At 31.8% G+C, this 15,503-nt stretch overlaps 1 protein-coding gene across 1 annotated transcript; it reads left to right on the top strand.

The window, feature by feature from the left end:
- Positions 1-6,703: 6,703 nt before the first annotated feature.
- On the top strand, positions 6,704-7,899 carry LOC145112350 (putative F-box/kelch-repeat protein At1g15680). The gene has a single exon (XM_079048521.1). The coding sequence runs from the start codon at positions 6,835-6,837 to the stop codon at positions 7,741-7,743; it is 909 nt and encodes a 302-aa protein (XP_078904647.1). The 5' UTR covers positions 6,704-6,834; the 3' UTR covers positions 7,744-7,899.
- The last annotated feature ends 7,604 nt before the right edge of the window (positions 7,900-15,503 follow it).

Raw genomic sequence — 15,503 nt, 5'->3', positions numbered from 1 at the left:
CATAACTTGAGGACAAGTTATCGAATTCATAAAAGGCATTTAGATCAAATATATCAATTAACACAATAATCAAATATTTTTTCTATAATCTAGATTAAACACATAAGTCAAGATAATTCACATCAACTATTTACAAGAAATTAGTCTATCATATAAACTAATACAAATATTGAAACTATGGCAATTATCTTTTAATTGGACAATCATGATCATTACCATATGAAAAAACACATTTCGTGGTTCAAAAAACAGTTTGGGGTAATGATCATAATCCAATTTTTGGCCAAAAGTCGAAAATCTGCCCACCGGAGCACCAACTCGGCAAGTACATGAACTGGACTCGTCGAGTTGGCCATTTTATGAAGGGACTCAGCGAGTCACCCAGTGGACTCGGCGAGTTCACTGGGCAAAAGGCCGAAAATTTTATTTTTTCACTTTGAAAACCAATAAAACATCAAGTATAATAGAAAACAATCCTAGGCTCTGATACCACTGTTGGGATTTATGTATACTACAGCATCCTATGGTGTACATACAACCCTAAATGCTTTGGACATTTTTCTCCAAGTATACATGTAATATTGTTTCCAAAGCATTAAGCCTACATCTAGCATACAAAATGATATAATCAACATAAAACAGAGTTATAGAACTACCTCTTTGTTGTAGCTTATAGAACTTCTTGAGTTTGGCCTTTAAGAACTTAGTGCCCCAAGTGTTGCACCTCAAATGGAATCACAACAAACCTTTGGACAAAGGATGACTTTTGAGAGAGAGAATATTCTTGCACCTAAAATCGGCTCATGGAACTCCAAGGATCACTAGTGTGCCATTTTGGATGTTAAGGGACTTCTTATATAGTGTGGCATGATTAGGGTTACATCTATGTAAACCCTAATGCCCATGGCCTTTCATATTACCTAGATTCCATGGGTTAAACCTCCATGGACTACCATATTGGTTTAGCCCATCCTAAATAACAATTGGCCCACATTATAAAAATCATTGATTTACCAAATCAATCCCCATATATTTAATTAGTCTCTTTTGATCACAAAATTAATTCCAAATTAATTCTTGATCAATACTAATTAAATCATATGATTTCATATTAATATATTAGAACTTATAATATATTAATAAATCATAAATAACATCTTCTCAAAAGTCCATCCTATCTATTGTCCTGGTGATATGCAACCCAAATGGACCATGCTACTCTCGGGTCAAGTACATACCAATTATAGTTATGGGCTTAGACACCTAATCCAACACTCCTTCCTTGAGTTTGAACGCCATGAAAGCTTTGACCACTTCGAATATGTCTTGTCTCGCCTTCTTCTAGAACTTTGTAACAAGGTCGAGAGCCATATCGTATGGCCAGTGGTCCTCATATAACTTGGCCAAATCAGGTGCCATAGTGGCCACCATGATACAAGCAACCTTTGTGGCATCATCAAAATATTTGTTGAATGAGGCAATCTCCTTAGGAGTAGCGGTGGATACATCGAATTCGACAAGAGGCTTTTCGAGGACATATTCCTTGCCCTCATACCGAAGAGTCATCTTCAAGTTCCTCATCCAATCCATGTAGTTGGGACCAGTGAGCTTCTTTTTTGACAAAATAGAGAGCATAGAGAAGTTTAAGTGGGAGGAGCCGACTTGAGTAGCAACAAGTTCACCGTTTCCAGACATCTTTTAAAGAGACAGTTTTAGTTAGTGATATAAATCCTTAATATTTTAACCTAAAATAAATATTTAAGGCTAGGATCCAAAATACAGTTCACAACAAAGAAGAGGGATGATATAATCTAATTGTGAATTTATTAAGGTAGGTAAAGTCATCTCACCAATTTCGATCACATGAAACTTCTAGATCTTTTGACATTCACTGAATCTTATCAATGACATGTTTAATCTCGATTATGCTCTTAGCAATTGTGATTGGGATGCCGAGGATCACAATTAAGATGTAAATAACCATATAAACCCGCTCAAACACCCTCAATTGATTTATGATCTCGCATTGATGTGTCGGTCAACCACACACGCTCCATCAACAATCATAAACATGAGTTGTTTCACTATTTCACCTTTTATAGTCCCAAAATTAGTGTGTCGGTTAACCACACATGCTCCACTAATGACTTATAAGGAAACAATGTGTGTTTTCATGGATTAGCATACAATTTCACATTTTTCCTAAAGTAACTAGAGTGAGATTTATAAATTGTTTAATTACTATATAGTATCATACTTTGAAGAGGTTATGTCCTATCAAAACCGTTCGTCTAACGACCCTCCACCATACAAAGGAGTGGTGGGTGAGAGTGGCCACTCATTCAACGGTCATTTTATAGGCCGCTTCCTTATACCCCTCCTTATAGTATGGCTTCGTGAATGAGGCGTACTAGCGATTTGACTGACTTATCTTATACATATAATATATTAAACTTTTAATCATATATATCATATAAGGCGTATTTTAAACCTTTTTAAAATACGAGGGTTTAAATTTAACTTTTTCAAATTAAACAATTAATAATAATAATTTTAAACTAAATAATGATTTAATTTTTTATCTTAATTAAACAATTAATTAAATAAATTTAAATCATATTATTTACCAATTAAACATTTAATTAAATAATTTAATTTCATAGATTAAATAATTATTTACCAATTAAACAATCCTTTATCCTTATTTTGATCAATTCATTTTAGTACATAATCAAATAGAAAACCTATGGCTCTGATACAACTGATGGGTTTTCTAGGTTATAAACAAAAATTAAATGAGGTGGAAAAACACTTAAACTCTTAAGTTCACATGCAACCTAGAAAGGATCTATGTTTTCTCTATTGATAGAAACTAACTATGAATATCATGAAAACCTTAGGAGAGAGGCTATGAAATCGAAATTCATACATAAAATTAGGGTTACATACCTTTTGATTATTATTGCAAATAATCAAAGTTGAATCCTTCTTCTAGATCTTGGAAAGCTAGCACCAAAGGAATGGATGCCTCTAATGGCTTGTACCCAAAACTCTAGTAGTAAGAAGACTTGAGGAGATAGGAGACTAGAGCATAAATTCGATCTATAAAAGAAAGTAAAGGTGTGTTGAAAATAGGCACCCATGGTGTACTATTTATACTTGATTAAGGAAACTCCTATGGAAACCAAAGAGTCCTTTGAATGATTAATTCTAATTAATCTTAGAATTAGATCCAAATCAGTTCTAATTAATCAATTAACCATTACTTTATCCAATTAATATATTGATCATATATTATATTAATAAATCATATATTTCAATTTCCAATTAGTTTATTATTCATATAATAAACTCACAAATTATCCTTTATCCCCAACTGTCATTCTAATTAATTACTAGTTTTGAGGGCAATCCAAAAAGGACTTTGCTTCTAGTTCAAGAATATACCAATTTAGTTATTGTCTTAGACACCTTAATCCAACAGTATTGGCCAACAGGGGCGGTGGAAAGAGGAGTTGACCAAAACAGGAAAACCTCCAAAATCGAATGTTGGTTCTCCCAAAACAGGAATGGATGCCTATAATGGCTTGTACCCAAAAGTCTAGTTCTCCCACCATGCGTAACCATCGATGATTTCAGTTGTTTAATGACATAGGCATTTGGGTGTGGTAACGTTAGCCTGCCTTCTTCTCCCTCCGATGCCGACAGCGAATGGAATCAGAAGCAACTGAAGTCAGAAGAAGATGAAGTGGGTAAATGAAGAAGCCATTTTGGAGCAGGAAGACACAATTAAACAATTCCATCCCAAAATCGAAGGCTATATATTGATGCATCACGACGACACAGATTAAACTCTGGTGGAGCGCTTCTCTGGTCCATTGGTAAACACATGAGACCAGACCTTGGTGGAGAAGGCGGTGGAGAGCAGAGTGAATCCATTGTCGCTGGCAAGAGAAAGTCACCGATTAAAAAGAAACAATGACTGTAAAGATCAAGAAGAGGATTAAAGTTATCGAGTTATTGAGGAGATGGATCAGTTTTTTGTTTGCATCTAATTGGAAGATCAGTGGAGGGACTAAACCTGGCAAATCCTAAAATAGTATGGCCAGAATCCGAACAACACAAAGTGAACTGTCCATAAGGGGAAATCAATCTTACACAGGTTTTTAAAAAAATAATATCAAGTTGTAACATTAAGCAATTTTTAATGTAATACTTTGTTGGTAATTTTCAATTTTATTACAACACAAGTGGCAGTAAAAGATTCTTATTTATTAGGATAGAAGATGGACATGACATCATATTTGCACTTTTATCCCTTAATAACAACATACTTTCATGTGTATCACAAAATGACATTTTACTTTCATTTCTAAACTTTCATCCATATAAATCTAAGTTTACAGAACATTTCACATCAATTTGTAAATTAAAAAAATCGATTGAAAGGATATAACAATGAATGAAATTACTAACATGTTGTGGTACTTGGTATTTTAATGTTGATTTTTAAGAGCTTGGTATTAACACCGAATGGAATTAAGAATTCATATAATTAAAAGAGATACAATATTCCATGATTAGAAGAAAACAAAATTCAAAATTTGATGAGATACTAAAAAAATCGCTATAACAGTCAACATTCCATATATTATACACTGACATTTATTCGAATTCAATGAATTAGGTGTAAAATTGAAAGGCATTCGAAAATACAAAATACCGGCAAAAATTAAGGAATGTTTAACTGATTATATAAAAATATTACTTAGGTGACATTTTTCTAAATAATTGAAAAACACAGATTAATGAGGGAGAAATTAACAAGTGGCAGCAATGAGTTTTATTAATTAGGATAGATGAAAGATGAATACAAATGCATCAATTTGTTTTTGTCTACATAAGTGCGGACCTAAGTGACTTATTGATATAACAAATAGGACGCTTTCATATGTTACTTTTATTTTATTTTATTGAGATCTCAATTACGATACATAATAAGGCATAAATTTAATTGTATCTGTCATCAGATAATTCAAATGTATAATAATTACAATTTATTGTGTGGTACCAATGGATAAATATAGGAATTCAGTCAAGCAACATAATATGTTTCCCATCCAGTAGACCATGTTGATTTGTAGCAACTATAAAATAATACAAAAATAGTTAATTTTCTCGAACGTAATAAATAAAATATTGTCTAAGGTTGAAACTTGAAACATCACATTTTCATATTTTTTAGAACGGGTACGCACATACATTTTAATATTCTTCTAAAATTAATCACTAATTCTACATATATCGCATATAATACTTAAATCTTAACATTAAAGAAGAATGATATTTCATCATGCCGTTAGACCCAGTATATTTGTCAAATTTTCATTTACTTGATACAAATTCTAATGTGAAATTTAAAATAGTTTGTGAACTATTCAAAAAAAAAAGGTTAAGAGTAGCATATGCGTAAAATTCTTCCTTAAACATATTTTTATTTTTAACATTTGACGTCACCTATGAAAAATAAAATGTTGTGTCCACTTACAAAAAATAAAATTTAGATTGTATGTAAATATTTATTTTATAATGAATTTGTCATCTTTATAGTAGTCATCTTCATTGTCGATAAAACATAAGATTCTTAAACAAAAATTGAACATTAAAACATCCGAAACCTTAATACTACAAACATATTTTTTTTATTTATAAATTTTAAATAAATAATAATTTAATTGAAGTTTAAATTAAAAATCTAAAAGGTTAAGGGCATATTTTGAAATTGTTTTATTATATAAGGGTGTGTTTTGAAATTGTTTTATTAAATAATGAAATAAGAAAGCAGGAATGTACTCCTCACAAACTTCATAAAATAAAATTGTTCATTCTAATAAATAAATAGACGATATACTATCTAGCTATACTATCTATATTGTGTTTAGAAAAATACTACATCAAAGTATTATTGGCTTAGTCGTTATAGCGTTGCAGGTTTTCTGTGGAGGTCCTAGTTTGATTTCCTTATGACACATTTTCTGTTTTGCGTGCCCTCATTTTTATTATCAATATAACAAGCATACATTGCATCCATATATATCGTCCTAATTAATAAAATTAAAAAAATCAATTAATAAAATGAAAAAAATCACAATGTTATGTAGAAAATATTTATATGAAAATAACCAAAAAAATTAGATGCCGGCGAAATAAATATGAAAATGAAAAGTAGAAAAAAAATTTGTTTTATCACAAACGATTTGTTTTAAAAAAAAAAAAAAAAAAAAAAAAAAAAAAAAAAAACAAATATTGAAACATTAGACTAACCCATTAAATCAACTTTAGTCTTGTCTCGCTGAATTCACTTTTAACCATACGAAAATTACCGGAGAAATTGCGGTTCATGGAGGACGACGATAACAGCAATTCAAGAAATCAATTTAACGATGATGGCGATGAAAACCGAATTGTGCAGCAACTTCTGCTTACCTATATTTCGTGCAAGAGCAAACAATTGTTTTGGTATGATTTTCGAAACTTTCCTGATTCGCTGCTTATTGAAATTCTCGCTAGATTACCCGTGAAATCTATTTTTAGTTTTAAAAGTGTGTGCAAGCATTGGCAAACCCTAATTTCTCACCCATCCTTCTGCCGATTCTATTACTCCATTCTCAATTCGTCCTCGCGGCCTCTCAGAATCTTGGATAGGTACGCTCGGCTACCGAACTTCAAGGAGTTTGTTATTCGTCTTGGTACTGAAATCCACAGTTCGTCGTTCTTTTTCTTTCTACCCCTGAAGAACAACACCGTGCAAATGATCAATTTAGGGTTTTAGCTATGAGTAATGGTTTGATTCTGTGTTGTTCGTGGTCGCCAACATTTGTTTACTACATCTGTGATCCACTCACTCGACAATGGATCACTTTGCCTAGCAGGAGACCCCGATCCATAGGTTTCATTGGTGATGGTCTTATTACTAGGGTCAATGAAGATCATATGCTTATTGGTTATACAATTGTTATGGTGGAACTTCAAAAACCTCGATCGAATTATCTTTGTTTAGAGATGTTTTCATCCGAAACGGGCAAATGGATCGTCTACAAGCTACCTTGCCCTATCCGATTGTGGGAACTGGCCGATGGCGCAATCTATTGTTACGGGGCTCTCCATTGGTTAGTTAGGTATGATGAGGGGATTTATGGCATGCTTGCATTTGATCCTTACAAAGATCCAAAATCTGTTCGCCTAATTCCACTCCCAGATGACAGAGATCTCCAGAGTGAGCGTGACAACCTGGGAGGTTTACAATTATGTGGTGAGAGCCAAGGGACCCTTCGTTATTTCGAGGTATCCGAATATACCACCCATTTCTATTTGTTCACCATGTGGGCTATGAAGGATTATAAGAAAGGAGAATGGTGTTGTGAGTTTAAGGTGAGACAAAGCGATCTTCATTCTAACGATTTGGAATTGAGTAATTGGTTGTTTCGGTACCGATGGTTTCGTCCTTTATCGTTTCATCCGTTGAATCCAAATGTTGTGTATTTGATTTGCATGGATCCTGAGCGTATTGTTTCGTATAATATTCTGAATAGAAGGCTGGATTTTGCTTCTAAACCGATTGACTTCCGTCAATGCATTTCATCATCTCTTGGTATCCCGTTTGTGCTACCTAGATGGCCGTTGCTTGTTCCACCGGTAGCCACTGTTAAAAGCATAAAAGAGAGTGTAAAATACAGAAAATAGAAATGTATTTTACTATTTTTACCCATCTAGGCAATGTAAGTGTCATGCTTACATTTTTTTTACAGAAAGTGTCTGGAAAGATTTAAGTACCTTATATGGACATGGAGCACTATGATCAGTCATTACATATTTCTAAAAATTTAAGTACGTATCATACGGGTAATGGGTCTATTTGGTCGGGTTAAATTTCACTGTTGCAATTAGATAACTTTCCAAGTATAATAATTTTTTTTTGAAGTACAATGCTAAACCATCTAAACCATATGGGATACAATGCAAATGCCTTAATGAACAACTCCACCCTTTCCCTATATGTTTCCATTAAATTCACTCTAATTTTTTTGATGTTTTACTTGTATTCAGTTCATTGACTTTGACTAACCCGTAGCTTACGATAGTCATAAAAAATTGACAGCAAAATAAATAAATAAATAAATCGTAGCCAAGTGAAAGTTGAATATACAATTCTTTTAAACATAAGAGTTTTCAAATAAATTACCATTTGTTATTCAACATCTCATATAGACAGAATGGTATATACAAGAGACATTTAATAAAAAAGAAGAGTAGTGCTCCAGCTACGAAAAGGACGATACCATTAAGCAACAACCAACACTCATAGTCATTCCTTGGTTATACTGGGCCGGTCCTCAGGAGTTAAGTATCCTCAAAGGTCAGGACGAGTTAGATAAAAAGACCTTTATCGTTATTAAAAGTTTATATATATATATATATATATAATAAAAAAGTTGGATCTTATGCAAGTTTTCACTTTGCCTTTCTCAACACCCCATGGTTATAACGAGAAGATGGAGTATGGTGAATTGCCATGAAAATGGTAGTGATGTATGATGTTGTAAATACCGATTATGGGAGGAGTCAATATTGTCCATCCACCCATGATCGGTGAGAAAATAAAGTTCAATCGTGCAGCTCAAAATTTTTTAACCAATAATACATAATAGAGCAATAAAAATGATAACCAAAAACCGTAAAAAGATTATAAGCTCTTTATAAATGCACGAAATCAAATGATCGGTGCGATTGAAAGAAAACTTAATATAGGTGACATATGAAGAATTGTAAACACGAATCTGAAAAATATAGCTTTGTAAATAAGTTATAACAAGACCATCAAGATATTTAAAAAGAAAAGATACATTCTAGAATGCCGTACAACTACAAAACAATACGCTACTTTTATATACTAAATTTTGTATAAAATAAATAGAAACTATAAAAAAATATATTATCCGCTTAAAAAAGTTTTATATTAATTTTGTGTCCATTAAAACAATGGTATGTTCTTTAATTTTGATTAAATTAAATTTTCACTCCCAATCAATTTGATTGCATACCCCACACCGCCTAAAAGAATATTTTATTTATACTGTAGCTTGTAATGGTCACCATAATAACAATTTATGGTAATTATGAAACCGACGACCTAATTACCGAATTAAATCAATATTAATTGTAACTGAAATTTTGTTTAATTACTGATTTTAATTCAGTTTAACACAAAAATGTTTGATTTATGTGTTTATTCAAACAACCATTCAAAAAACTATACATTGATAGGATTAATTTCTCATTAATCTATTGTCCGGTTAACCTATCAATCTAAAGGTATCACGGAGGAAAACACAAATCTACAAAGACAATATCATTTTGTTTCAAACATGAAACGAAAATTGTGTTTGAAAATAGAAAAAAAATCAATTTTATATTTAGCATACGGGCGTTGATCCTTGTGGCTACACACAAAGAAAACTAAACGAAATTGATTATACAATTATCAAAATTCATATTTAAAAATACATTTTAAAGATTTTACTAACAAAAAAGTGATTGCTAAAAAAACAAACAAACATAAAAACCCAACTAGTCTCATCTTTATCTTTTCATTGGTGGTAAATAAGACTAATTTCATACGCACCCTCAATCGTTTCGTGTACCCTTTGTATGAGTGGACAAGTATGTACCCTAATGATTTGATTTTTTACGTGAATGACAGAGTACAAATAATAGCCCGCATTCGTAATCCCTAGCTGCAAAATGACGTAAAACAAATAAGTGTATTTACTTCTTCTAAATTAAGGCAATTTTATAGGACTCGGTACAATTTAACAGTTCGTTAGTTCCAATATTAACTTTACAGTAAGACATACATGTTTTCTCTTAAATAATAGTTAATACATTAGATTTAAAAAATTAAAAAAAGACCCAAATATTGAAACATTAAACTAACCCATTAAAATAACTCACTGGTGACTAAATTAAGGGTTAATGCTCTAGGAGGGTAATAAATTTTAACTTTGTTCACATAAGGTCCTTAAGTTTTATTTTATTATTTTTTTTGATACATATTACACCAACTTCGTTGTTATAACCGTTTAAAAAAGATAATAAGATTTTAATTTTTTCCACATTAGGTCCATAAGATCTTTTATTATATATATATTACACTAACATGGTTGTTATAACCATTTAAAGAAGGATAATAAAGTTTTAATTTTGTCCACATTAGATCTTATTTTTAATATTTTTATTTCATCTAACTCTTTTACAATTTATATTAGTATCTAGTAAGATGACTTCATCATTTCATCTTCTCATTTTAGTCGCCCATTCACCACAACCACAGTTTCAATTGAAAGGTTACATAACAAATTTTTGTCATTTAAAAAAAAAAAGAAAAAAAAAACTAATAATAGTTAAAGTCTTAATGATTAAGGCTATGTTTGGTGCGCCAAAGCTAGCTGATAAACTACTTTATTTTCAATATTTTTTAAGTTTTTTTAAGTTGTCATGTTTGGTAAGCCAAAAAGTAGCTTATAAACTACCGTTTTAAAAAACTACTTAAACTAGTTTTTTAAAAGTTTTTTTTTTTTTAATTTCCAAATATACACCTTAATTAATTAAGAAAGCATATTTTTTAAATGCATTTTTATGTCATTATATAAATTTCAGATAGCTTATAAGCTAGTATCGAAGTTAGGTTCAAAGTAAAAGAGTATCTCGGAAAAGTAATGGGGTATCCCCGATAAGTAATGGCTCTGCCAATGGGGTATCCCCGATACACCATTACTTATCGGGGATACCGCATTACTTGTTAGGGATACTCTTTTACGTTGACCCTGGCTCTGTCACTGACTTATAAGCTATCTGAAATTTATATAATGACATAACAAGGCATTTAACAAATATATTTTCTTAATTAATTAAGGAGTATATTTGGAAATTTAGAAAAAAATACTTTTAAAAAACTAGTCTAAGTAGCTTTTTAAAACGCTAGTTTATAAGTTACTTTTTGGCTTGCCAAACACGACAACTTAGCTGTGGTGCGCCAAACATAGCATTATCATTAAGACTTTGATAATAATAATAATAATAATAATAATAATAATAATAATAATAATAATAATAATAATAATTATTATTATTATTATTATTATTATTATTATTATTATTATTATTATTATTATTATTATTATTATTTTGTAAAAATGACAAAAAAAATGTTATGTAACATTTCAATTGAAACTGTGGTTGTGGTGAATGGACGACTAAAATAAGAACATGAAATGATGAAGCTATCTAACTACACTACAAGAAATGTTGGCATTAGCGGCAACGCCTTTAGCGGTGACGCAGAGTATTAGCGACAACATGTAATTGACGCCTTACATGTCGCCGCTAATGCCACGCATCGCCGCTAAAGGCGTCGCCGCTAATGCTAACATAATAACGATCCGCGTCAAACGAGCCCCATCCGTCCCATTTGTTTTCAATCCAAAGGTCGAAAAAACGCGTTGTTTTTTCCCTCCAAGGTGTCGCCGCTAATACCTTGGCGTCGCCGCTATTGCTCGTCGCCGCTAAAGGCCTTTACAGATAACCCCCCATCAGCTTCCTTTTCTGTGTCATTCCTTTCTTGTGTGTGCATCTCTCACTGTGAAAACCGGCGACAAAATTACAATCTGGCGACGCAAGCGGCCATCTTCCCCAGCCGCTCCTGTCGCCACAAGACCGCCACACCGCCTACCACCTCCATTCCGGCGACCTAGAGATCGTTTATCGGCGTCCTATAGCTCCAATTTCGAAATTTTGACATTGAAGATCGAATTCCTCCCTATTTTCTATTATTTTTCTGTTTTGGTGCTAATTTGGGTGATAAATCGGTAGTATTCTTCAATTTTGTTGAGTGATTATCTTTGTATTTTGAGGTATGGAAGTGTTTATGCATTTTGTAGGATTATATATGTTTTTTCAGATTTGTGGGAAGTGATTATGCATTTTGTATATGATTTTCTTATTTATTCTTATATCACATTGGCTTAAAAATGAAATTTGGCATGAAATTGAAATTGGATGTATGTATATATTTGTTTGATTTTGTATTTAGTTGTATATATTTGTATGAAATTGAAATTGGATGTATGCATTTGTTTGAAATTAGATGTACACATTTGTTTGAAATTGTATGTTTAATTGTATGAAATTGGAATATGCAAGTTGTATTCTATGTCTAAAATGAAATGGAAATTGGAATTGAATGTATTTTATACATGTATGACTTATAAAGGTTATAGTTTGCATTTGTTTTAGTTAATTATATTTGGTTAATTACAAGAAGAAGAATTTATTTTGGTTAATTATATTTGTAGCATGAAGAAAATGATCCACAAAAAGTATTATAATCATTTTTTTACCATTTTGTATATATAGAATGTGTATTTATTTTATTATATGTGTAATTGTGTGTATTTGTATGTATAATGTGTGTATTTATGTATGAAAAAAAAATAAAGTAGGATGCTATAATGGAATGTGTATTTATTTTATTATATATATATATATATATATATATATATATATATATATATATATATATATAGAAATTATGTATGTAGTTTGTGTGTTTGTATGCAATTTGGATGCTATAATGATATGAAAAAAATGAAAAAAAGTAGGATGCTATAATGGAAAGTATTAGTTTTGTATATGTATTTGTATGCAATTTGGAAACTAAAATGCTATAATGAAAAAAAAAACAAAGTAGGATGCTATAATAGAACGTGTATTATTTTTGTATATGTAATATGTGTAAATTCTTTTCATATTGTAATTTTGCAGGCTATATATGGGGTTTAGTTGGGCGATACTCTTCTACATGATGGCGGATGTTATGGGCTTAGTGTTGGATTAGGTGTCTAAGCCCATAACTATTTTGGTATGTACTTGACCCGATTACGAGAATGTTCCTTTTGGGTTGCCTTCACCATAGCAACTGATAGGATGAATTAAGGAAAAAGAGGATTAATTATGATTTATTAATATATTATATGAATAATATATTAAAAGAGAAATCATATTGTTTAATTAATATTAGTCAAGAATTAATTAAGAATTAATTCTGTGGCTAAAAGACATTAATTAAATAAAGGGGACTAGAACTGTCAATTGCGTGATAGTTGAATATTGGGCTAATGGACTCCATAGAAGTTAGAGTGGACGAAATCTATGGGGAAACCCATTAGAATTCGTCCAAGGCTTCTAAGGAGGGAGTCCATGGGCTGCTTAGGGCCTAAGCAGTCAGATTAGGGTTTCCTAGTTCAAAACCCTAATAGCCTCACTATATAAGGAACCCCTAAGGTCCCAAAAACGTGTGGAAGTAATTCCTAAGGGTTCTTTGACGTTTTTGGTGCTCCTCCTCCTTCTCTTAAGTCATCTTGTTGCTCATGGTGTTTGTGACTCCATCAGAGGTGCAACATTTGAGGCACTAAGCTTTCAAAGGTCAAGATCAAGAGGAATTGAGATTGTTATTACTACATAACAATCAAGATAATATCTAAACCCATTTATTATGATAATATCGAATTACATATGCTAGATCTAGGGTTTATGAGCTTTGGATGATTATTGCATGTTAATTAGACAAACTAGATCCAAAGCTTTAGGGTTTGCATGTACACCATAGGATTGATGTTTTGCTCAAAACCCATCAGTGGTATCAGAGACTAGGCTGTTTGTTTAATGTATTTGATGCTTAATTATTCATTGCTTGCATGAAATCGTGTTTTTTTGGCTCTCTGACTGACAGACTCAGCGAGTCCCCAAGGGTACTCGGCGAGTCGGCTGTACTCGGCGAGTCCGTTGAGTAACTCGGCGAGTCAGAGCTTCAGACAGAGGGAAAATGGGATTTTGGCTGATTTTGATGATGGATAATTACCATAAACGTTTTTTATTGATAGAATTCGAATTTTATTGATATCTTGTGATTATCCTTGTCAAAAATAGAAGATATTTGTCAAATAATTAAATATCTATTGCCTTATATGATAAATCTTATTTATTTGAATTATTTGATCTTATCTTGCCATGATATTTAATTAGGTCAAATTTAGATAATCACTAATTAATTACTTAATTAAGTTATTTGTAATTTGATCTAGTATGTTTTGAAATGTTTCAAAACTTGCCCTCAAGTTTTGGAATTTAAAATTTTGATTAAAAGTTTAATTTTGAAATATTAAATTCTAAAACCCTAGTTTTTGAAAAGTTCAAATTACACCCTTATGGTTTTATTAAGTTAATTAAATGTATAATTAAAAGAGAGTTAATAAATCCATAATGATATGGTTTATATTTAATTAAATTAAAAGCATCATTTATTAAATTAGACCACCTAGTATTTTAAAGTGTAAAATACACCCCTATACTATATATAAAATTAAAAGTCTAATATTATATATGTATGAGTAAATTGTCAGTCTTACCGTTAGTAGGCCTCATTCACGAAGCTGGTCTATAAGGGGTGTTTAAGGAAGCGGCCTGTAAAATGACCGCCATTGGGTATCCACTCTTACCCACAACACTCTTGACTAGTGGAGGGTCGTTAGCCGAACGGGTAGGATAGGACGCAACCTTCCATTATAAGTATAATGAAGTACGAAGTAACTAAACACGCTTTTATAAATTCCCAAATCTTAGTTACTTTAGGAAAAAGTGAATTTGATGCAATTCCATGGAATGACACTTTGTACCCTTGCCAAGACAATTAGTGGAGCGTGTGTGGTTAACCGGCACACTAAGTTGGGATTGACATTGGTGGCGAAGGGTGACTCGATGTTTGTCATAGATCGATGAAGCGTGTGTGGTTAACCGGCACATCGATTAGGTGACTGTAACAATGAGGGCACCAGTGGGAGCCTAAATGATCTTGAAAAGTTTCAAGAACTAATCAAGAGTAAACCTATTAGACTCTAGCACACGACTTGAGGTTTGTAACCTATCGTGTTGACATATTCTTGTTTCTGTGCCTATTTCATTTAAAGTTACTTATGCATATGAGTTCTACGAGTTCTAAATTGACTGCATAAGGGCAAGCACCTTGTTCAATGAAAGTACGTTGACTAGTATAGGTGAGTTGCTAAATAACTTGGAAGCAAAGGTGGGACCCTTGATGGCAAAAAATTAAGAATGAACAAGTTCTGTCCATAAGAGTTTGGATTTGTCACAAACATTATCTTATGATTATAGTTATGACAAATTCACATGGATAGGAACACATACACCATAAAATCTAAGTGTCTTAAGGTTTCTCTCCTTCATGAAAATGATTGTGAGGAAACGCTTTCATTAAGAGAGATTTTAAGGAGATAGCGATTGTGTAAATTGCATTCTCAAATTCGATTATGATTACGACATCCCTCTTCATAGTTCGAATTGTGAGATTTGGCAATTAGTTTGAACATTCG

This window comes from Lactuca virosa, chromosome 5, assembly GCF_052849685.1.
Source record: "Lactuca virosa cultivar CGN04683 chromosome 5, Lactuca_virosa_CGN04683_v6, whole genome shotgun sequence".
In the NCBI taxonomy this organism is placed as follows: Eukaryota; Viridiplantae; Streptophyta; class Magnoliopsida; order Asterales; family Asteraceae; genus Lactuca; species Lactuca virosa.
Note: the sequence above shows the minus strand (reverse complement) of the source record. Positions and strands in the feature narration are given on the sequence as shown.